The sequence below is a fragment of the Aquarana catesbeiana genome, linkage group LG12 (genome assembly GCF_042186555.1).
Source record: "Aquarana catesbeiana isolate 2022-GZ linkage group LG12, ASM4218655v1, whole genome shotgun sequence".
Classification (NCBI taxonomy): Eukaryota; Metazoa; Chordata; class Amphibia; order Anura; family Ranidae; genus Aquarana; species Aquarana catesbeiana.
The window spans coordinates 1,794,956-1,817,008 of record NC_133335.1 but is presented as its reverse complement, the minus strand read 5'-3'; the positions used below and the strand labels follow the sequence as shown (position 1 = coordinate 1,817,008).

At 55.0% G+C, this 22,053-nt stretch overlaps 1 protein-coding gene across 1 annotated transcript; it reads right to left on the bottom strand.

Moving 5' to 3' along the window:
• Nucleotides 1-253: 253 nt before the first annotated feature.
• Nucleotides 254-20,474, bottom strand: CRLF3 (cytokine receptor like factor 3). Its single transcript, XM_073607096.1, has 8 exons — nucleotides 20,268-20,474; nucleotides 10,258-10,465; nucleotides 9,875-9,962; nucleotides 5,277-5,454; nucleotides 4,098-4,320; nucleotides 3,764-3,896; nucleotides 3,265-3,377; nucleotides 254-1,987 (listed from the first exon to the last, which is right to left on the bottom strand). Exons 1-8 carry the CDS (start codon nucleotides 20,460-20,462, stop codon nucleotides 1,731-1,733), a joined length of 1,395 nt encoding a protein of 464 aa, XP_073463197.1. The 5' UTR covers nucleotides 20,463-20,474; the 3' UTR covers nucleotides 254-1,730.
• Between the last annotated feature and the right edge of the window lie 1,579 nt (nucleotides 20,475-22,053).

Here is a 22,053-nt window from a genome sequence, read left to right as displayed (position 1 = left end):
CAATGACAGCTCTCCCTTTGACCCCTCCCCCAATGACAGCTCTCCCATTGACCCCTCCCCCAATGACAGCTCTCCCCCTGACATCTCTCCCATTAACCCCTACCACCCCCCCCCCCCAATGACAGCTCTCCCATTGACCCCTCCCCCAATGACAGCTCTCCCACTAACGGTTCTCCCGTTGACCCCCCCCTCCCCTCAGTGACAGCTCTCCCATTAACCCCTTCCCCCCCCAATGACAGCCCTCCCATTGACAGCTCTCCCATTGAACCCCCCTTCCCCAATGGTAGCTCTCCCATTAACCCCCCTCCCCCAGTGACAGCTCTCCCATTGAAAACACCCCCCCCCATATATGTGGCAGCAGAGCTGTGGGTATTATTCTGTGCTGCCAGATCTGTGTGTGGTAAGTTGGTGTCCTCAGCACTGTGACTGCGCTGTCACAGTTGGGTGCAGGTAGGAAGGGCTCCCAATTACATGATCAGAAGCCCCTCCTACCAGAATTAAGATCCCCTTAAAGGGCATCTCGTGGTAGAAGAAAGGGGGGATGATCTGTGTTCACCCCGCCCTCACTGCTCTGATAGAAGCTGACAGCCGTGGGTACAGAGCCATAACACCGTGTGCGGGGAATCTGGTGTATCTGGACATGGAAGAGCCTCCGGGGGATATTCTGTGTATCTGAACATGGAAGAGCCTCCGGGGGATATTCTGTGTATCTGAACATGGAAGAGCCTCCGGGGGATATTCTGTGTATCTGAACATGGAAGAGCCTCCGGGGGATATTCTGTGTATCTGGACATGGAAGAGCCTCCGGGGGGTATTCTGTGTATCTGGACATGGAAGAGCCTCCGGGGGATATTCTGTGTATCTGAACATGGAAGAGCCTCCGGGGGATATTCTGTGTATCTGGACATGGAAGAGCCTCCGGGGGGTATTTTGTGTATTTGGACATGGAAGAGCCTCCGGGGGGTATTCTGTGTATCTGAACATGGAAGAGCCTCCGGGGGATATTCTGTGTATCTGGACATGGAAGAGCCTCCGGGGGGTATTTTGTGTATTTGGACATGGAAGAGCCTCCGGGGGGTATTCTGTGTATCTGAACATGGAAGAGCCCCCGGGGGGTATTCTGTGTATCTGGACATGGAAGAGCCCCCGGGGGGTATTCTGTGTATCTGGACATGGAAGAGCCTCCGGGGGGTATTTTGTGTATCTGGACATGGAAGAGCCCCCGGGGGGTATTCTGTGTATCTGGACATGGAAGAGCCCCCAGGGGGTATTTTGAATTCTCTCCACCCACTATGCTCCTGGTGATCACTGGGCTCTACTGCTATTCAGCCAATCACGATTGGGGATATCAGATAGTGAGCAGACTGGGGGGCGGGGCCATGGAGCATTAAAGCGTTAATTCACAGTCACCTCGGGATTACCACAGCTGGGGGGAGTCCGGATCTATGACCCCCAGGCTGAATACACCTAACCTTGAGCTTTCATTGTCAGGTGGAGCTGTGCAGATCACAGTGAATGCCATAGAACATTCTAGAAAACCTTTGTGTGCAGCAGAGGCAGGACTGAACAAACCGTTTATCTATCCAGCTTGGAATTGGAAAAAAAAAAAAAAAAATACAGCCAGGAGTGTCTCCACCCAAAAAGCGCAAATACATCTCATATGACTCTTCCCACCATTGCATTCATCATTACACCCACCATTCTCAGGATAAGACCCCCACATCAGCCGGCTAAAACACCAGAACCTTCCAGCTGGGGTATACAAAGGAACATCCAAAATACAGAGTGCCACATGACTGCTCCAGCAGCCAATCAAACACCACTTCCCGGTTTCCAGAGCTTATAGTCACCCTGCGCCGATGGTGCGGGCCCTCGTTGTTGTTGGTGGGCCCCAAACTCACAATCTCCATGTCGAATGTGATGGTGGAACCGGGGGAGACTGGAGGCAGCTGATTGGTCATCTCCTTCCCGTTCACATACACAGCACCTGGAGGAGACACAAGGATAGGTCAGGCCCTTGTTTTAGGGTAGGTGGTTACACAGCATATGTCAATCCCTCATCGGGGGGGTGGGGGGGTGGCACGAGGAGAACGTGGCACTATGTCAGGCTCTCGTCAGGAGGTAAAAGGAGAACGTGGCGCTAGGTCAGGCTCTTGTGGGGGGGGGGGTACGAGAATGTGGCGCTATGTCAAGCTCTTGTGGGCGGGGGGGGTGTATGAGGAGAATGTGACGCTGAGGAGAATGTGGCGCTACGTCAGGCTCTTGAGGGGGGGTACGAGGAGAACGTGGCGCTGTCAGGCTCTTGTGGGGGGGGGTACGAGGAGAACGTGGCGCTGTCAGGCTCTTGTGCGGGGGTACGAGGAGAACGTGGCGCTATGTCAGGCTCTTGTGTGGGGTGTACGAGGAGAACGTGGCGCTACGTCAGACTCTCGGGAGTTGAAAGGAGAATGCGGCACTATGTTAGGCTCTTTTGGGGGGGTATGAGAACGTGGCCCTAGGTCAGGCTATCGTTGGGGGCGGGGGGTAAGAGGACGTGGAGCTAGGTCAGGCTCTTGTGGGGGAGTATGAGAACGTGGCGCTAGGTCAAGCTCTTGTGGGGGGGGGGGGGGTATGAGGAGAATGTGGCGCTATTTCAGGCTCTTGTGGAGGGGGGGTAGTTATGAGGAGAACGTGGCGCTATGTCAGGCTCTTGTGGTGGGGTATGAAGAGAACGTGGCGCTATGTCAGGCTCTTGTGGTGGGGTATGAAGAGAACGTGGCGCTATGTCAGGCTCTTGTGGTGGGGTATGAGGAGAACGTGGCGCTATGTCAGGCTCTTGTGGTGGGGTATGAGGAGAACGTGGCGCTATGTCAGGCTCTTGTGGTGGGGTATGAAGAGAACGTGGCGCTATGTCAGGCTCTTGTGGTGGGGTATGAAGAGAACGTGGCGCTATGTCAGGCTCTTGTGGTGGGGTATGAGGAGAACGTGGCGCTATGTCAGGCTCTTGTGGTGGGGTATGAGGAGAACGTGGCGCTATGTCAGGCTCTTGTGGTGGGGTATGAGGAGAACGTGGCGCTATGTCAGGCTCTTGTGGTGGGGTACGAGGAGAACGTGGCGCTATGTCAGGCTCTTGTGGGGGGGGGGGTATGAGGAGAACGTGGCGCTATGTCAGGCTCTTGTGGGGGGGGGGTATGAGAACGTGGCTCTGTGTCAGGTCCCCGGTAGTGTAATAAAAACGCAGTAAAATTTGGATAGGAAAGGGGAGGGGGAGGGGTGCACACTTACCGCTTGGACTGACACACACGGCCTTGTCTCTCTGCAGCGAGTCACATCCGTCGTTCTTCTCCACACAAACTCCAATACTGTCCCTCTTATCCGGCTGTCCCGTGGTCTCCACCCTGCAGGACATACACCATACTGAAGGAGTAGTCTAGACACTCCACCCTGAGAGCCGGCAAAGGGGCCCATTCACAACCCACTCCACATAACAGTCAGACACACACCAAGGCGGGGTCCTTCTCCAATCCTTTGGGGTACTAGGACATATGTAGCCTTTAATAATTTGGAAATTGGGCCCGGTCCTTCATAAAGGAACACCAGTTTAGAAGTAGCCCTGGGAGCATTTCACCACCCATACATGAGGCATTCAACCAGACCACACAACCCATTACATCCCCACCATACAGAACTCTTCCCCCATTACCGGGGGGGGGCAGTATGTGCAGCGCCTCCCTCTGGTAACGCCAGGAACTGAAGACAGACAATGGTGCAGACTTGCTCTCACCTGAAGGTCAGGGTCTGTCCCGGGAAGTAGGTGGCACTTTTGGAGTAGAGGACGGACTGGCAGGGACTATCATTCCGGAGGGCGATGTTCCTGCGGCTGCTGAGGCTGTAACCTTCCAATCCCGGATTCCACTCTGCCGAGAGATGACAGAATCAAAACAAGCAGCTCCACCCCATGCAGGAAACCCCCGGATCCCCGACACTGCAGGCTTCCCCTGGAGGGCAGGAGGACCACTAATATCCTGTCTTTGTCCCACCAATATGGCTGCTGCTATGCCAACACAAGAATATCTCGCCTTTAAGTGTCAGTTCATACCAGAAGGGGCGGGGCTTACCGTGAGGGATCAGACATGTGTGGCCAATCTGTGGAACGCTCCAAGGACTCCACTCCTGGCGCCCATCCCCCCGAGCACACACACGGAACTGATAATCCACGTTGGGGTCAATCTGTAAGACCATGAATTCACACTCTGGGCCCACGTATGCGTCTTCAAAATGGCCGGAGTTGTGTCGGCGGTATTGAAGCCGGTAATCCTGAACCACAAATTCATCGTCTACCTGAGAGAGAGAAAAAGAAGAGTAATTTCCCTATGAAGGGTGAATATACACGTCGAGGAGAATGAGATACACGGCTCCGTCCTTATCCCGTCATCAGGGAGGATGGAATACACGGCTCCGCCCTTATCCCGCCATCAGGGAGGATGGAATACACGGCTCCACCCTTATCCCGCCATCAGGGAGGATGGAATACACGGCTCCACCCTTATCCCGCCATCAGAGAGGATGGAATACACGGCTCCACCCTTATCCCGCCATCAGGGAGGATGGAATACACGGCTCCACCCTTATCCCATCAGGGAGGATGGAATACACGGCTCCGCCCTTATCCCATCGGGGAGGATGGAATACACGGCTCTGCCCTTATCCCATCGGGGAGGATGGAATACACGGCTCCGCCATTATCCCGCCATCAGGGAGGATGAAATACACGGCTCCGCCCTTATCCCATCAGGGAGGATGAAATACACGGCTCCGCCCCTTATCCCACCATCAGGGAGAATGGCATACATGACTCCGCCCTTATCCCGCCATCAGGGAGGATGGAATACACGGCTCCGCCCTTATCCCATCAGGGAGGATGGAATACACGGCTCCTGCCTTATCCCGCCATCAGGGAGGATGGAATACACGGCTCCGCCCTTATCCCATCAGGGAGGATGAAATACACGGCTCCGCCCCTTATCCTGCCATCAGGGAGGATGAAATACACGGCTCCACCCCTTATCCCGCCATCAGGGAGGATGAAGTACACGGCTCCGCCCCTTATCCCACCATCAGAGAGGATGGAAAACACGGCTCCGCCCTTATCCCGCCATCAGGGAGGATGGAATACACGGCTCCACCCTTATCCTGCATGTTAGGAGTCGGAGTCTGACGTTTTTAATATACTTAGTATGAAGCTCGTTTTAGCACACAGTTTGAAGGGCAGTATGTATTTATCCCATTGCACTGACCTTACACCATTTCACCAGGATCCCTCCGGGCCTCTCAATCAGCTCCTCGATCTGTACCGGAGGTCTGGAGGCCACTGCACCATGACTGAAGATCTGATCTCTGGCCACAGACAAGAGAGTGTCATCCAACTGAGCTGACAGACAGGGAACTTCCACAAGTGATGGCACCTCCGGCAAGCTGAACACAGAGAGAGGACACAGTGATGTCATCATTCTGACCATCCAATCTCTACACTCTACACCTATCATATGTCCCAACTCTACGCCCACCTCCGCCCTGCTACTAGATCACCCCCATAGCCCATAACTCTCCGTCGCAGCCCGTCTGTCCCACCTTCTCACTCTCCGTCGCAGCCCGTCTGTCCCACCTTCTCACTCTCCGTCGCAGCCCGTCTGTCCCACCTTCTCACTCTCCGTCGCAGCCCGTCTGTCCCACCTTCTCACTCTCCGTCGCAGCCCGTCTGTCCCACCTTCTCACTCTCCGTCGCAGCCCGTCTGTCCCACCTTCTCACTCTCCGTCGCAGCCCGTCTGTCCCACCTTCTCACTCTCCGTCGCAGCCCGTCTGTCCCACCTTCTCACTCTCCGTCGCAGCCCGTCTGTCCCACCTTCTCACTCTCCGTCCCAGCCCGTCTGTCCCACCCGTCTGTCCCACCCTCTCACTCTCCGTCACAGCCCGTCTGTCCCACCTTCTCACTCTCCGTCACAGCCCGTCTGTCCCACCCTCTCACTCTCCGTCACAGCCCGTCTGTCCCACCCTCTCACTCTCCGTCACAGCCCGTCTGTCCCACCCTCTCACTCTCCGTCACAGCCCGTCTGTCCCACCCTCTCACTCTCCGTCACAGCCCGTCTGTCCCACCCTCTCACTCTCCGTCACAGCCCGTCTGTCCCACCCTCTCACTCTCCGTCACAGCCCGTCTGTCCCACCTTCTCACTCTCCGTCACAGCCCGTCTGTCCCACCTTTTCACTCTCCGTCACAGCCCGTCTGTCCCACCCTCTCACTCTCCGTCACAGCCCGTCTGTCCCACCCTCTCACTCTCCGTCGCAGCCCGTCTGTCCCACCCTCTCACTCTCCGTCGCAGCCCGTCTGTCCCACCCTCTCACTCTCCGTCGCAGCCCGTCTGTCCCACCCTCTCACTCTCCATCACAGCCCGTCTGTCCCACCTTCTCACTCTCTGTCTGTCCCACCTTCTCACTCTCCGTCACAGCCCGTCTGTCCCACCTTCTCACTCTCCGTCACAGCCCGTCTGTCCCACCTTCTCACTCTCCGTCACAGCCCGTCTGTCCCACCTTCTCACTCTCCGTCACAGCCCGTCTGTCCCACCTTCTCACTCTCCGTCACAGCCCGTCTGTCCCACCTTCTCACTCTCCGTCACAGCCCGTCTGTCCCACCTTCTCACTCTCCGTCACAGCCCGTCTGTTCCACCTTCTCACTCTCCGTCACAGCCCGTCTGTCCCACCTTCTCACTCTCCGTCACAGCCCGTCTGTCCCACCTTCTCACTCTCCGTCACAGCCCGTCTGCCCCACCTTCTCACTCTCCGTCACAGCCCGTCTGTCCCACCTTCTCACTCTCCGTCACAGCCCGTCTGCCCCACCCTCTCACTCTCCGTCGCAGCCCGTCTGTCCCACCCTCTCACTCTCCGTCGCAGCCCGTCTGTCCCACCCTCTCACTCTCCGTCGCAGCCCGTCTGTCCCACCCTCTCACTCTCCGTCGCAGCCCGTCTGTCCCACCCTCTCACTCTCCGTCGCAGCCCGTCTGTCCCACCCTCTCACTCTCCGTCGCAGCCCGTCTGTCCCACCCTCTCACTCTCCGTCACAGCCCGTCTGTCCCACCTTCTCACTCTCCGTCTGTCCCACCTTCTCACTCTCCGTCACAGCCCGTCTGTCCCACCTTCTCACTCTCCGTCACAGCCCGTCTGTCCCACCTTCTCACTCTCCGTCACAGCCCGTCTGTCCCACCTTCTCACTCTCCGTCACAGCCCGTCTGTCCCACCTTCTCACTCTCCGTCACAGCCCGTCTGTCCCACCTTCTCACTCTCCGTCACAGCCCGTCTGTCCCACCTTCTCACTCTCCGTCACAGCCCGTCTGTCCCACCTTCTCACTCTCCGTCACAGCCCGTCTGTTCCACCTTCTCACTCTCCGTCACAACCCGTCTGTCCCACCTTCTCACTCTCCGTCACAACCCGTCTGTCCCACCTTCTCACTCTCCGTCACAGCCCGTCTGTCCTACCTTCTCACTCTCCGTCACAGCCCGTCTGTCCCACCCTCTCACTCTCCGTCACAGCCCGTCTGTCCCACCTTCTCACTCTCCGTCACAGCCCGTCTGTCCCACCTTCTCACTCTCCGTCACAGCCCGTCTGTCCCACCTTCTCACTCTCCGTCTGTCCCACCTTCTCACTCTCCGTCTGTCCCACCCTCTCACTCTCCGTCACAGCCCGTCTGTCCCACCTTCTCACTCTCCGTCACAACCCGTCTGTCCCACCTTCTCACTCTCCGTCACAACCCGTCTGTCCCACCTTCTCACTCTCCGTCACAGCCCGTCTGTCCCACCTTCTCACTCTCCGTCACAGCCCGTCTGTCCCACCTTCTCACTCTCCGTCACAGCCCGTCTGTCCCACCTTCTCACTCTCCGTCACAGCCCGTCTGTCCCACCTTCTCACTCTCCGTCACAGCCCGTCTGTCCCACCTTCTCACTCTCCGTCACAGCCCGTCTGTCCCACCTTCTCACTCTCCGTCACAGCCCGTCTGTCCCACCCTCTCACTCTCCGTCACAGCCCGTCTGTCCCACCCTCTCACTCTCCGTCACAGCCCGTCTGTCCCACCCTCTCACTCTCCGTCACAGCCCGTCTGTCCCACCTTCTCACTCTCTGTCTGTCCCACCTTCTCACTCTCCGTCACAGCCCGTCTGTCCCACCTTCTCACTCTCCGTCACAGCCCGTCTGTCCCACCTTCTCACTCTCCGTCGCAGCCCGTCTGTCCCACCCTCTCACTCTCCGTCGCAGCCCGTCTGTCCCACCCTCTCACTCTCCGTCACAGCCCGTCTGTCCCACCTTCTCACTCTCCGTCACAGCCCGTCTGTCCCACCTTCTCACTCTCCGTCACAGCCCGTCTGTCCCACCTTCTCACTCTCCGTCACAGCCCGTCTGTCCCACCTTCTCACTCTCCGTCACAGCCCGTCTGTCCCACCTTCTCACTCTCCGTCACAGCCCGTCTGTCCCACCTTCTCACTCTCCGTCACAGCCCGTCTGTCCCACCTTCTCACTCTCCGTCACAGCCCGTCTGTCCCACCTTCTCACTCTCCGTCACAGCCCGTCTGTCCCACCTTCTCACTCTCCGTCACAGCCCGTCTGTCCCACCTTCTCACTCTCCGTCACAGCCCGTCTGTCCCACCTTCTCACTCTCCGTCACAGCCCGTCTGTCCCACCTTCTCACTCTCCGTCACAGCCCGTCTGTCCCACCTTCTCACTCTCCGTCACAGCCCGTCTGTCCCACCTTCTCACTCTCCGTCACAGCCCGTCTGTCCCACCTTCTCACTCTCCGTCACAGCCCGTCTGTCCTACCTTCTCACTCTCCGTCACAGCCCGTCTGTCCCACCCTCTCACTCTCCGTCACAGCCCGTCTGTCCCACCTTCTCACTCTCCGTCACAGCACGTCTGTCCCACCCTCTCACTCTCCGTCACAGCCCGTCTGTCCCACCTTCTCACTCTCCGTCACAGCCCGTCTGTCCCACCCTCTCACTCTCCGTCACAGCCCGTCTGTCCCACCTTCTCACTCTCCGTCACAGCCCGTCTGTCCCACCTTCTCACTCTCCGTCACAGCCCGTCTGTCCCACCTTCTCACTCTCCGTCACAGCCCGTCTGTCCCACCTTCTCACTCTCTGTCTGTCCCACCTTCTCACTCTCCGTCACAGCCCGTCTGTCCCACCTTCTCACTCTCCGTCACAGCCCGTCTGTCCCACCTTCTCACTCTCCGTCTGTCCCACCTTCTCACTCTCCGTCTGTCCCACCTTCTCACTCTCTGTCTGTCCCACCTTCTCACTCTCCGTCACAGCACGTCTGTCCCACCTTCTCACTCTCCGTCACAGCCCGTCTGTCCCACCCTCTCACTCTCCGTCACAGCCCGTCTGTCCCACCTTCTCACTCTCTGTCTGTCCCACCTTCTCACTCTCTGTCTGTCCCACCTTCTCACTCTCTGTCTGTCCCACCTTCTCACTCTCTGTCTGTCCCACCTTCTCACTCTCTGTCTGTCCCACCTTCTCACTCTCTGTCTGTCCCACCTTCTCACTCTCTGTCTGTCCCACCTTCTCACTCTCTGTCTGTCCCACCTTCTCACTCTCCGTCACAGCCCGTCTGCCTCACCTTCAGTCATAGCCCGTCTCTCCCACACTCCCACAATCCTGAACATAGACATTCCACACATCTAAGCTTCTGAAACATTCTCCATCATAGTCCATGTGTTGCACTGCTGCCATCACTCATTGCCAAAGCCCAACATGTCCCATCCACAGTTCCAACAGACTTCACACCGCACCAGGCTAACCTGAGAGAACCTCGGCCTCTGTGCTGCAGGTCCCAACCCAACATCCTCAGCGTCTCACCTGTCCAGCTGGATGTGAAAAGCCTTGTTGGTGAAATGACACAAGTTCTGATGGTCCTTCCCAGTTTTGTCCGACACAACGACTTCACCTGAAAAAAGGGGAAAATTTCAAGTCAGCATTGTACAGAGGGGCACACGATCAAAGTTACATGCACCCCATAATAATGGCCCCTACCAAACATTGCACCCCCTTATACTGCCCCTGTGCACAATGCACCTGATGATAGTCTCCCCTGGACAATGCACCCAATAATATAGCCTCCCTTGGACAATGCATCCCATAAAAATGGCCCTACTAAACACTGTACCCCCTTATATTGTCCCTGTGCACAATGCATCTCCATGATACTCTCCCCTGGATAATGCCCCCCTTATATAAGCCACCTTCTCGGAGTAGGTCCTCGGCTGTGCTGACCCCGTGCTCCAGCAGCTTCTGACAGTCATCGAGCGGTTTAATATTCTCGTGTTCAACGGTGTCCACTTGTTGCAGGAGAATGGCCAGCCTCTCATCCAGCATCTTGGACACGGCGTTCTTCATGTCCTGGAAATGTTGGCGCAGCGTCTCCCGGGTCTGAGCCGCGCTCTCCTTGATCTAGATAAAAGACAATAAAAAGACAATGGTAGATATCCACCAATCAGATCCCATAGATCGCCGATCGGTCACCTTCTTCTGTATATGAGGATCAAACCTCCCGTATACACTGGGTATGTATACTGTATATGAAGATCACACCTCCCCAATACACCGGGACCGCAGGGCAGTATTCCAACATGATAACCACCCCAAACACACCTCCAAGACCACCACTGCCTTGCTAAAGAAGCTGAGGGTAAAGGTGATGGACTGGCCAAGCATGTCTCCAGACCTAAACCCTATTGATCATCTGTGGGACATCCTCAAACGGAAGGTGGAGGAGCGCAAGGTCTCTAACATCCACCAGCTCTGTGATGTCATCATGGAGGAGTGGAAGAGGACTCCAGTGACAACCTGTGAAGCTCTGGTGACCTCCATGTCCAAGAGGGTTAAGGCAGTGCTGGAAAATAATGGTGGCCACACAAAATATTGACACTTTGGGCCCAATTTGGAGATTTTCACTTAGGGGTGTACTGACTTTTGTTGCCAGCGGTTTAGACATTAATGGCTGTGTGTTGAGTTATTTTGAGGGGACAGTAAATTTACACTGTTATACAAGCTGTACACTCACTACTTTACATTGTAGACAAGTGTCATTTCTTCAGTGTTGTCACATGAAAAGAGAGAAGAAAAGATTTACACACATGTGAGGAGTGTACTTACTTTTGTCACATAATGTGTGTGTATATATGTATGTATGAGGTAGGTGATTGGTGTATGAGTAGAGAGGAAGCTTCGGTGCCGAGCTGCACACAGGAAATGAAGCTGAGGTTGGGGTAAGCGGAGTTTCCTGCCCTTGGGGGGGGGAGGGGGTGCTGCATGTAAAAGGAGGAAGCAGACAGGGCAGGCAGGCGTTGCACAGAAGAGGACCTGTCATCAGTCCCAGGATCAAATCTACACAACTAAACTGCCTCCCCTCCCCCTCACTGCCATGTTAGAGGAGGAGCCAGCAGAGTGACGCCGTGAGCCTGTTCTCCTGAAGGGAATCCCTCCAATCACAGATAAGAGTGGCCCGGCCAGCAGGGGGCCACCCTTTTGACTTCTACAAGGGGGTGGGGTGGTGGGTCACCAGTAGCCAGCAGATATAGGGGGAAGGAGGACATGAGAGGAGCCGCTGTGACATCACACCCTGCACCGCCTCTACCACTGTGCCAGACTAGTCTGCTGGAATCTGATTGGTGGTTGGGGGGACAGCATCATACATGAGGAAGCCGGTGATATCCTGGAGGGGGCAGCACTGTGACCCACCAAAGAGACCGGGAACCCATCACAGCGCTACACCCTCCCCCCCAACATCCGGGCCACCACACTCTCTGGTGATGATGTCAGTGGGGTGCAGTCTCTCTGGTGATGTCACTCTCTGGTGATGATGTCAGTGGGGTGCAGTCTCTCTGGTGATGTCACTCTCTGGTGATGATGTCAGTGGGGTGCAGTCTCTCTGGTGATGTCACTCTCTGGTGATGATGTCAGTGGGGTCCAGTCTCTCTGGTGATGTCACTCTCTGGTGATGATGTCAGTGGGGTGTAGTCTCTCTGGTGATGATGTCAGTGGGGTGCAGTCTCTCTGGTGATGATGTCAGTGGGGTGCAGTCTCTCCGATGATGTCAGTGGGGTGCAGTCTCTCTGGTGATGATGTCAGTGGGGTGCAGTCTCTCTGGTGATGTCACTCTCTGGTGATGATGTCAGTGGGGTGCAGTCTCTCTGGTGATGATGTCAGTGGGGTGCAGTCTCTCTGGTGATGTCACTCTCTGGTGATGATGTCAGTGGGGTGCAGTCTCTCTGGTGATGTCACTCTCTGGTGATGATGTCAGTGGAGTGCAGTCTCTCTGGTGATGTCACTCTCTGGTGATGATGTCAGTGGGGTGCAGTCTCTCTGGTGATGTCACTCTCTGGTGATGATGTCAGTGGGGTGCAGTCTCTCCGATGATGTCAGTGGGGTGCAGTCTCTCTGGTGATGATGTCAGTGGGGTGCAGTCTCTCTGGTGATGATGTCAGTGGGGTGCAGTCTCTCTGGTGATGATGTCAGTGGGGTGCAGTCTCTCTGGTGATGATGTCAGTGGGGTCCAGTCTCTCTGGTGATGATGTCAGTGGGGTCCAGTCTCTCTGGTGATGATGTCAGTGGGGTCCAGTCTCTCTGGTGATGATGTCAGTGGGGTGCAGTCTCTTTGGTGATGATGTCAGTGGGGTGCAGTCTCTCTGGTGATGATGTCAGTGGGGTGCAGTCTCTGTGATGAGGTCACTCTCTGGTGATGATGTCAGTGGGGTGCAGTCTCTCTGGTGATGTCACTCTCTGGTGATGATGTCAGTGGGGTGCAGTCTCTCTGGTGATGATGTCAGTGGGGTGCAGTCTCTCTGGTGATGATGTCAGTGGGGTGCAGTCTCTCTGGTGATGTCACTCTCTGGTGATGATGTCAGTGGGGTGCAGTCTCTCTGGTGATGATGTCAGTGGGGTCCAGTCTCTCTGGTGATGTCACTCTCTGGTGATGATGTCAGTGGGGTGTAGTCTCTCTGGTGATGATGTCAGTGGGGTGCAGTCTCTCTGGTGATGATGTCAGTGGGGTGCAGTCTCTCTGGTGATGATGTCAGTGGGGTGCAGTCTCTCTGGTGATGATGTCAGTGGGGTGCAGTCTCTCTGGTGATGATGTCAGTGGGGTGCAGTCTCTCTGGTGATGATGTCAGTGGGGTGCAGTCTCTCTGGTGATGATGTCAGTGGGGTGCAGTCTCTCTGGTGATGATGTCAGTGGGGTGCAGTCTCTCTGGTGATGATGTCAGTGGGGTCCAGTCTCTCTGGTGATGATGTCAGTGGGGTCCAGTCTCTCTGGTGATGATGTCAGTGGGGTCCAGTCTCTCTGGCGATGATGTCAGTGGGGTGCAGTCTCTCTGGTGATGATGTCAGTGGGGTGCAGTCTCTCTGGTGATGATGTCAGTGGGGTCCAGTCTCTCTGGTGATGATGTCAGTGGGGTGCAATCTCTCTGGTGATGATGTCAGTGGGGTGCAGTCTCTTTGGTGATGATGTCAGTGGGGTGCAGTCTCTCTGGTGATGTCAGTGGGGTGCAGTCTCTCCGATGATGTCACTCTCTGGTGATGATGTCAGTGGGGTGCAGTCTCTGTGATGAGGTCACTCTCTGGTGATGATGTCAGTGGGGTGCAGTCTCTCCGATTATGTCACTCTCTGGTGATGATGTCAGTGGGGTGCAGTCTCTCTGGTGATGTCAGTGGGGTGCAGTCTCTCCGATGATGTCACTCTCTGGTGATGATGTCAGTGGGGTGCAGTCTCTCTGGTGATGTCACTCTCTGGTGATGATGTCAGTGGGGTGCAGTCTCTCTGGTGATGTCACTCTCTGGTGATGATGTCAGTGGGGTGCAGTCTCTCTGGTGATGATGTCAGTGGGGTGCAGTCTCTCCGATGATGTCACTCTCTGGTGATGATGTCAGTGGGGTGCAGTCTCTCCGATGAGGTCACTCTCTGGTGATGATGTCAGTGGGGTGCAGTCTCTCTGGTGATGATGTCAGTGGGGTGCAGTCTCTCTGGTGATGATGTCAGTGGGGTGCAGTCTCTCTGGTGATGATGTCAGTGGGGTGCAGTCTCTCTGGTGATGATGTCAGTGGGGTGCAGTCTCTCTGGTGATGTCACTCTCTGGTGATGATGTCAGTGGGGTGCAGTCTCTCTGGTGATGATGTCAGTGGGGTGCAGTCTCTCTGGTGATGTCACTCTCTGGTGATGATGTCAGTGGGGTGTAGTCTCTCTGGTGATGATGTCAGTGGGGTCCAGTCTCTCTGGTGATGATGTCAGTGGGGTCCAGTCTCTCTGGTGATGATGTCAGTGGGGTCCAGTCTCTCTGGTGATGATGTCAGTGGGGTCCAGTCTCTCTGGTGATGTCACTCTCTGGTGATGATGTCAGTGGGGTGCAGTCTCTCTGGTGATGATGTCAGTGGGGTGCAGTCTCTCTGGTGATGTCACTCTCTGGTGATGATGTCAGTGGGGTGCAGTCTCTCTGGTGATGATGTCAGTGGGGTGCAGTCTCTCTGGTGATGTCACTCTCTGGTGATGATGTCAGTGGGGTGCAGTCTCTCTGGTGATGTCACTCTCTGGTGATGATGTCAGTGGGGTGCAGTCTCTCTGGTGATGTCACTCTCTGGTGATGATGTCAGTGGGGTGCAGTCTCTCTGGTGATGATGTCAGTGGGGTGCAGTCTCTCTGGTGATGATGTCAGTGGGGTGCAGTCTCTCTGGTGATGATGTCAGTGGGGTGCAGTCTCTCTGGTGATGTCACTCTCTGGTGATGATGTCAGTGGGGTGCAGTCTCTCTGGTGATGATGTCAGTGGGGTCCAGTCTCTCTGGTGATGATGTCAGTGGGGTCCAGTCTCTCTGGTGATGATTTTTTTTTTAGCACTTTTATGCTTTCATAATGAATGTAAACATCCTTTGTGACAGTAATAGACAGTGACGGGTCCTCTTTATGGAGAGATCTATTAGACCCCAGATGTCTCTTCCACCCTTACAAGCCTCTGACCACATCAAGATCGCTGAGATCAGATCCTTTACCAATTTAAAAACGGCGCTCTTTACATCCAGGGGAACTGGAAGTGATGAAATTGCTTGTTGCTTCCTTTACCATAGAGATGATTGGGGACCTTCTCCTCCTCAATGAGCTCTATGGTCAGCTGGTGAGATGGGAAGGATGAAGTGTTAGAGGCACATGTGATGGAATAAAGCCCCCGCCACTGGAGGAGCCCCCACCCAGCTGCAAGAGCCCCCACCCCACTTGGGGAGCCCCACCACTGGAAGAGCCCCCACCACTGGAGGAGTGCCCGCCACTGGAGGAACCACGGAAAAGTAATAGAGAGGAAATCTTCCAATGGGGACACTAGTTCTGGTGACACCCCTGGGCTTCCCTTTATTTTCAGGGATTTCCTTTCACTCCCTGTTTGGCTATGGGACAGGAAGTGAAGGAAAATCTCCCCAATGGGGCCACAGATGGAGAAATAAAATGTGACAGGGGGGTATAACCCAACCCTCCCCCCAATACATCCAACATGGGAAAATGTTCTACCTTATTATTCTACACTATAGGGGGGAGGGGGGCTCTTATCTTTCCTTCTGGGATTATAAGTCAGTGGGGGTGGGGACCCTGGCGATGACGTCATGGGGTGGGGACCCCCGCGATGACGTCATGGGGTGGGGGTGATGACGTCATGGGGTGGGGGTGATGACGTCATGGGGTGGGGGTGATGACGTCATGGGGTGGGGGTGATGACGTCATGGGGTGGGGGTGATGACGTCATGGGGTGGGGGTGGTCATGGTATAGAGGTGATGATGTCATGGGGTGGAGGTGATGATGTCATGGGGTGGGGGTGATGATGTCATGGGGTGGGGGTGATGATGTCATGGGGTGGGGGTGATGACGTCATGGGGTGGAGGTGATGACGTCATGGGGTGGAGGTGATGACGTCATGGGGTGGAGGTGATGACGTCATGGGGGTGGAGGTGATGACGTCATGGGGGTGGAGGTGATGACGTCATGGGGTGGGGGTGATGATGTCATGGGGTGGGGGTGATGATGTCATGGGGTGGAGGTGATGATGTCATGGGGTGGAGACCCCGGTGATGACGTCATGGGATGGAGGTGATGACGTCATGGGGTGGAGGTGATGACGTCATGGGGTGGAGGTGATGACGTCATGGGGTGGAGACCCCGGTGATGACGTCATGGGGTGGGGGTGATGACGTCATGGGGTGGGGGTGATTACGTCATGGGGTGGGGGTGATGACGTCATGGGGTGGGGGTGATGACGTCATGGGGTGGAGACCCTGGTGATGATGTCAAGGGGTGGAGGTGATGACGTCATGGGGTGGGGGTGATGACGTCATGGGGTGGGGGTGATGACGTCATGGGGTGGGGGTGATGACGTCATGGGGTGGAGACCCTGGTGATGATGTCATGGGGTGGAGGTGATGACGTCATGGGGTGGGGGTGATGATGTCATGGGGTGGAGACCCTGGTGATGACGTCATGGGGTGGAGGTGATGACGTCATGGGGTGGGGGTGATGACGTCATGGGGTGGGGACCCCGGTGATGACGTCATGGGGTGGAGGTGATGACATCATGGGGTGGGGGTGATGATGTCATGGGGTGGGGGTGATGATGTCATGGGGTGGAGACCCTGGTGATGACGTCATGGGGTGGAGGTGATGACGTCATGGGGTGGAGACCCTGGTGATGATGTCATGGGGTGGAGGTGATGACGTCATGGGGTGGGGGTGATGATGTCATGGGGTGGAGACCCTGGTGATGACGTCATGGGGTGGAGGTGATGACGTCATGGGGTGGAGGTGATGACGTCATGGGGTGGAGACCCTGGTGATGATGTCAAGGGGTGGAGGTGATGACGTCATGGGGTGGGGGTGATGATGTCATGGGGTGGGGGTGATGATGTCATGGGGTGGAGACCCTGGTGATGACGTCATGGGGTGGAGGTGATGACGTCATGGGGTGGAGGTGATGACGTCATGGGGTGGAGACCCCGGTGATGACGTCATGGGGTGGAGGTGATGACGTCATGGGGTGGAGGTGATGACGTCATGGGGTGGAGGTGATGATGTCATGGGGTGGAGACCCCGGTGATGACGTCATGGGGTGGAGGTGATGACGTCATGGGGTGGGGGTGATGATGTCATGGGGTGGGGGTGATGATGTCATGGGGTGGAGACCCTGGTGATGACGTCATGGGGTGGAGGTGATGACGTCATGGGGTGGAGACCCTGGTGATGATGTCATGGGGTGGGGGTGATGATGTCATGGGGTGGAGACCCTGGTGATGACGTCATGGGGTGGAGGTGATGACGTCATGGGGTGGAGGTGATGACGTCATGGGGTGGAGGTGATGACGTCATGGGGTGGAGGTGATGACGTCATGGGGTGGAGGTGATGACGTCATGGGGTGGAGGTGATGACGTCATGGGGTGGAGGTGATGACGTCATGGGGTGGAGATCCTGGTGATGATGTCATGGGGTGGAGGTGATGACGTCATGGGGTGGAGGTGATGACGTCATGGGGTGGAGGTGATGACGTCATGGGGTGGAGGTGATGATGTCATGGGGGGGAGATCCTGGTGATGACGTCATGGGGTGGAGGTGATGACGTCATGGGGTGGAGGTGATGACGTCATGGGGTGGAGGTGATGACGTCATGGGGTGGAGGTGATGACGTCATGGGGGGGAGATCCTGGTGATGATGTCATGGGGTGGAGGTGATGACGTCATGGGGTGGAGGTGATGACGTCATGGGGTGGAGGTGATGACGTCATGGGGTGGAGGTGATGACGTCATGGGGTGGAGGTGATGACGTCATGGGGGGGAGATCCTGGTGATGATGTCATGGGGTGGAGGTGATGATGTCATGGGGTGGAGGTGATGACGTCATGGGGTGGAGGTGATGACGTCATGGGGTGGAGGTGATGACGTCATGGGGTGGAGGTGATGACGTCATGGGGTGGAGGTCCTGGTGATGATGTCATGGGGTGGAGGTGATGACGTCATGGGGTGGGGGTGATGATGTCATGGGGGGGAGATCCTGGTGATGACGTCATGGGGTGGAGATCCTGGTGATGACGTCATGGGGTGGAGGTGATGACGTCATGGGGTGGGGGTGATGACGTCATGGGGTGGAGATCCTGGTGATGATGTCATGGGGTGGAGGTGATGACGTCATGGGGTGGAGGTGATGATGTCATGGGGGGGAGATCCTGGTGATGATGTCATGGGGTGGAGGTGATGACGTCATGGGGTGGAGGTGATGACGTCATGGGGTGGGGGTGATGATGTCATGGGGTGGAGATCCTGGTGATGATGTCTTGGGGTGGAGGTGATGATGTCATGGGGGGGAGATCCTGGTGATGATGTCATGGGGTGGAGGTGATGATGTCATGGGGTGGAGGTGATGTCATTGGGTGATGATGTCATGGGGTGGAGACCCTGGTGATGACGTCATGGGGTGGAGGTGATGATGTCATGGGGTGGAGGTGATGTCATTGGGTGATGATGTCATGGGGTGGAGACCCTGGTGATGACGTCATGTGGTGGAGGTGATGATGTCATGGGGTGGAGGTGATGATGTCATGGGGTGGAGATCCTGGTGATGATGTCATGGGGTGGAGGTGATGTTATGGGGTGGAGGTGATGATGTCATGGGGTGGTGGTGATGTCATGGAAAGATGGTGATGATGTCATGGGGTGGAGGTGATGATGTCATGGGGTGGAGATCCTGGTGATGATGTCATAGGGTGGGGGTGATGATGTCATAGGGTGGAGGTGATGTCATGGGGTGGAGATCCTGGTGATGATGTCATAGGGTGGGGGTGATGATGTCATAGGGTGGGGGTGATGATGTCATGGGGTGGGGGTGATTATGTCATAGGGTGAGGGTGATGTTATGGGGTGGGGGTGATGATGTCATAGGGTGGAGATCCTGGTGATGATGTCATGGGGTGGAGGTGATGTCATGGGGTGGGGGTGATGATGTCATGGGGTGGAGGTGATGTCATGGGGTGATGATGTCATGGGGTGATGATGTCATGGGGTGATGATGTCATGGGGTGGAGGTGATGTCATGGGGTGGAGGTGATGACGTCATGGGGTGGAGGTGATGACGTCATGGGGTGGAGATCCTGGTGATGATGTCATAGGGTGGGGGTGATGATGTCATGGGGTGGGGGTGATGATGTCATAGGGTGAGGGTGATGTTATGGGGTGGGGGTGATGTTATGGGGTGGGGGTGATGATGTCATAGGGTGGAGATCCTGGTGATGATGTCATGGGGTGGAGGTGATGTCATGGGGTGGGGGTGATGATGTCATGGGGTGGAGGTGATGTTATGGGGTGGGGGTGATGTCATGGAAAGATGGTGATGATGTCATGGGGTGGAGGTGATGATGTCATGGGGTGGAGGTGATGTCATGGGGTGGAGGTGATGTCATGGGGTGGAGGTGATGTCATGGGGTGGGGGTGATGATGTCATAGGGTGAGGGTGATGTTATGGGGTGGGGGTGATGTTATGGGGTGGGGGTGATGATGTCATAGGGTGGAGATCCTGGTGATGATGTCATGGGGTGGAGGTGATGTCATGGGGTGGGGGTGATGATGTCATGGGGTGGAGGTGATGTTATGGGGTGGGGGTGATGTCATGGAAAGATGGTGATGATGTCATGGGGTGGAGGTGATGATGTCATGGGGTGGAGGTGATGTCATGGGGTGGAGGTGATGTCATGGGGTGGAGGTGATGTCATGGGGTGGGGGTGATGATGTCATAGGGTGGGGGTGATGATGTCATAGGGTGGGGGTGATGATGTCATAGGGTGGGGGTGATGATGTCATGGGGTGGAGGTGATGATGTCATGGGGTGGAGATCCTGGTGATGATGTCATGGGGTGGAGGTGATGTTATGGGGTGGAGGTGATGATGTCATGGGGTGGAGGTGATGTTATGGGGTGGGGGTGATGTCATGGAAAGATGGTGATGATGTCATGGGGTGGAGGTGATGATGTCATGGGGTGGAGGTGATGTTATGGGGTGGGGGTGATGTCATGGAAAGATGGTGATGATGTCATGGGGTGGAGGTGATGATGTCATGGGGTGGAGGTGATGATGTCATGGGGTGATGATGTCATAGGGTGGGGGTGATGATGTCATGGGGTGGGGGTGATGATGTCATGGGGTGGGGGTGATGTTATGGGATGGAGGTGATGACGTCTCTCTCACCTGGTCCCGGGCCTGGCTCAGCCCCCTCAGGCGGTGTTGGAGTTCTCTCCGGTAGGTGATCGCGGCCTCTATACTCTCTCTGGCCTCTTCTATCAGACGCTCCACCTCGGCCTCCTCCATCTCCGCTCTATGGAAGGGACCGGCCCGACTACAACTCCCGGCATCCCCTGCGGCCCCGCCTACGAATCCCGGCATCCCCTGCGGCCCCGCCTACCAATCCCGACATCCCCTGCTGCCCCGCCTACCAATTCCGGCATCCCCGGGCCCGCCCACCCGGCTAAACTACAACTCCCGGCATCCCCTGCGGCCCCGGATGATGTGCGCTGTGTATCCGAGGCGACAGCTTCCATCGTACACCAATCACACCGCCCCCCCATTAACCTCTTCCTGCCCTCTACTGACATTCCCCGCCCACCGAGAGAGATCCTTTCCTCATGTGGCCTACCAATCGCAAGATTTAGACAGACACGCCCACCAAGCTTTTGAAGAAAGCTCCGCCCACTGAGAGAGTGAGAAGTGAGCAGTACAGCGCCCTCTATACTCCGAGATTATACTACATCTATATACCAATCTATATACTCATATATATACCTGCTGTATACTAATCTATATACTCACATATATATATATACCTGCTGTATACTAATCTATATACTCACACATATATATACCTGCTGTATACTAATCTATATACTCACATATATATATATATATACCTGCTGTATACTAATCTATATACTCATATATACCTGCTGTATACTAATCTATATACTCATATATACCTGCTGTATACTAATCTATATACTCATATATACCTGCTGTATACTAATCTATATACTCATATATATACCTGCTGTATACTAATCTATATACTCACATATATATATATACCTGCTGTATACTAATCTATATACTAATATATACCTGCTGTATACTAATCTATATACTCATATATACCTGCTGTATACTAATCTATATACTCATATATACCTGCTGTATACTAATCTATATACTCATATATACCTGCTGTATACTAATCTATATACTCATATATACCTGCTGTATACTAATCTATATACTCATATATACCTGCTGTATACTAATCTATATACTCATATATATACCTGCTGTATACTAATCTATATACTCTCATATATATACCTGCTGTATACTAATCTATATACTCACACATATATATATATATATATATATACCTGCTGTATACTAATCTATATACTCATATATACCTGCTGTATACTAATCTATATACTCATATATATACCTGAATGATCCAAAACGCCAACAGACGTCCCTCTACTCCCCGGAGGAGGATGAACTCTTCTTTCCAATCTGGACGTGGTGAGGAATAAAGACACCTGGAGATGGATGATCTCATTATCCTTGGAGGAGGCAGAATTCACACAGAAATCACACCCGCTGCATTCCCCGGATACCCGGAACCAAGACTGGGCACTGCGTGACCAAGATACGGGACATCTTCCAGGCTCCACGGCCCAAAAACCCAACTTATTATCAATGGGAGGGGAAAATCCACCTCTGACCACCATCAGAAGTTCTCCTCCATCCCCGGACCCTGGTGACCTGAGACTTGTTGAGCAGATCCACCATTCAGCACTAACAATGTCAGGGAATGCCAGCAGAGGTCCCTCTACTCCCAGGAGTTGGAGAATCTCTTCATACCTGAATTTGGATGTCTTCTGGAAATGGATGGGCTCATTATCCTAGAAGGAGGATAAAAAAGACACAGAATTCACACAGAAAACGG

Bases quoted from the DNA above. Each gene is read 5' to 3' on its own strand.
- CRLF3 (XM_073607096.1), bottom strand. From the start codon at position 20,462: ATGCCGGGATTCGTAGGCGGGGCCGCAGGGGATGCCGGGAGTTGTAGT. The intron at 5,455-9,874 runs GTGAGACGCTGA...CTCTGTGTTCAG, and splicing joins TTTCACATCCAGCTGGACAG to CTTGCCGGAGGTGCCATCAC. The intron at 1,988-3,264 runs GTAAGTGTGCAC...TGTCTCCTCCAG, and splicing joins CGTGTGTGTCAGTCCAAGCG to GTGCTGTGTATGTGAACGGG.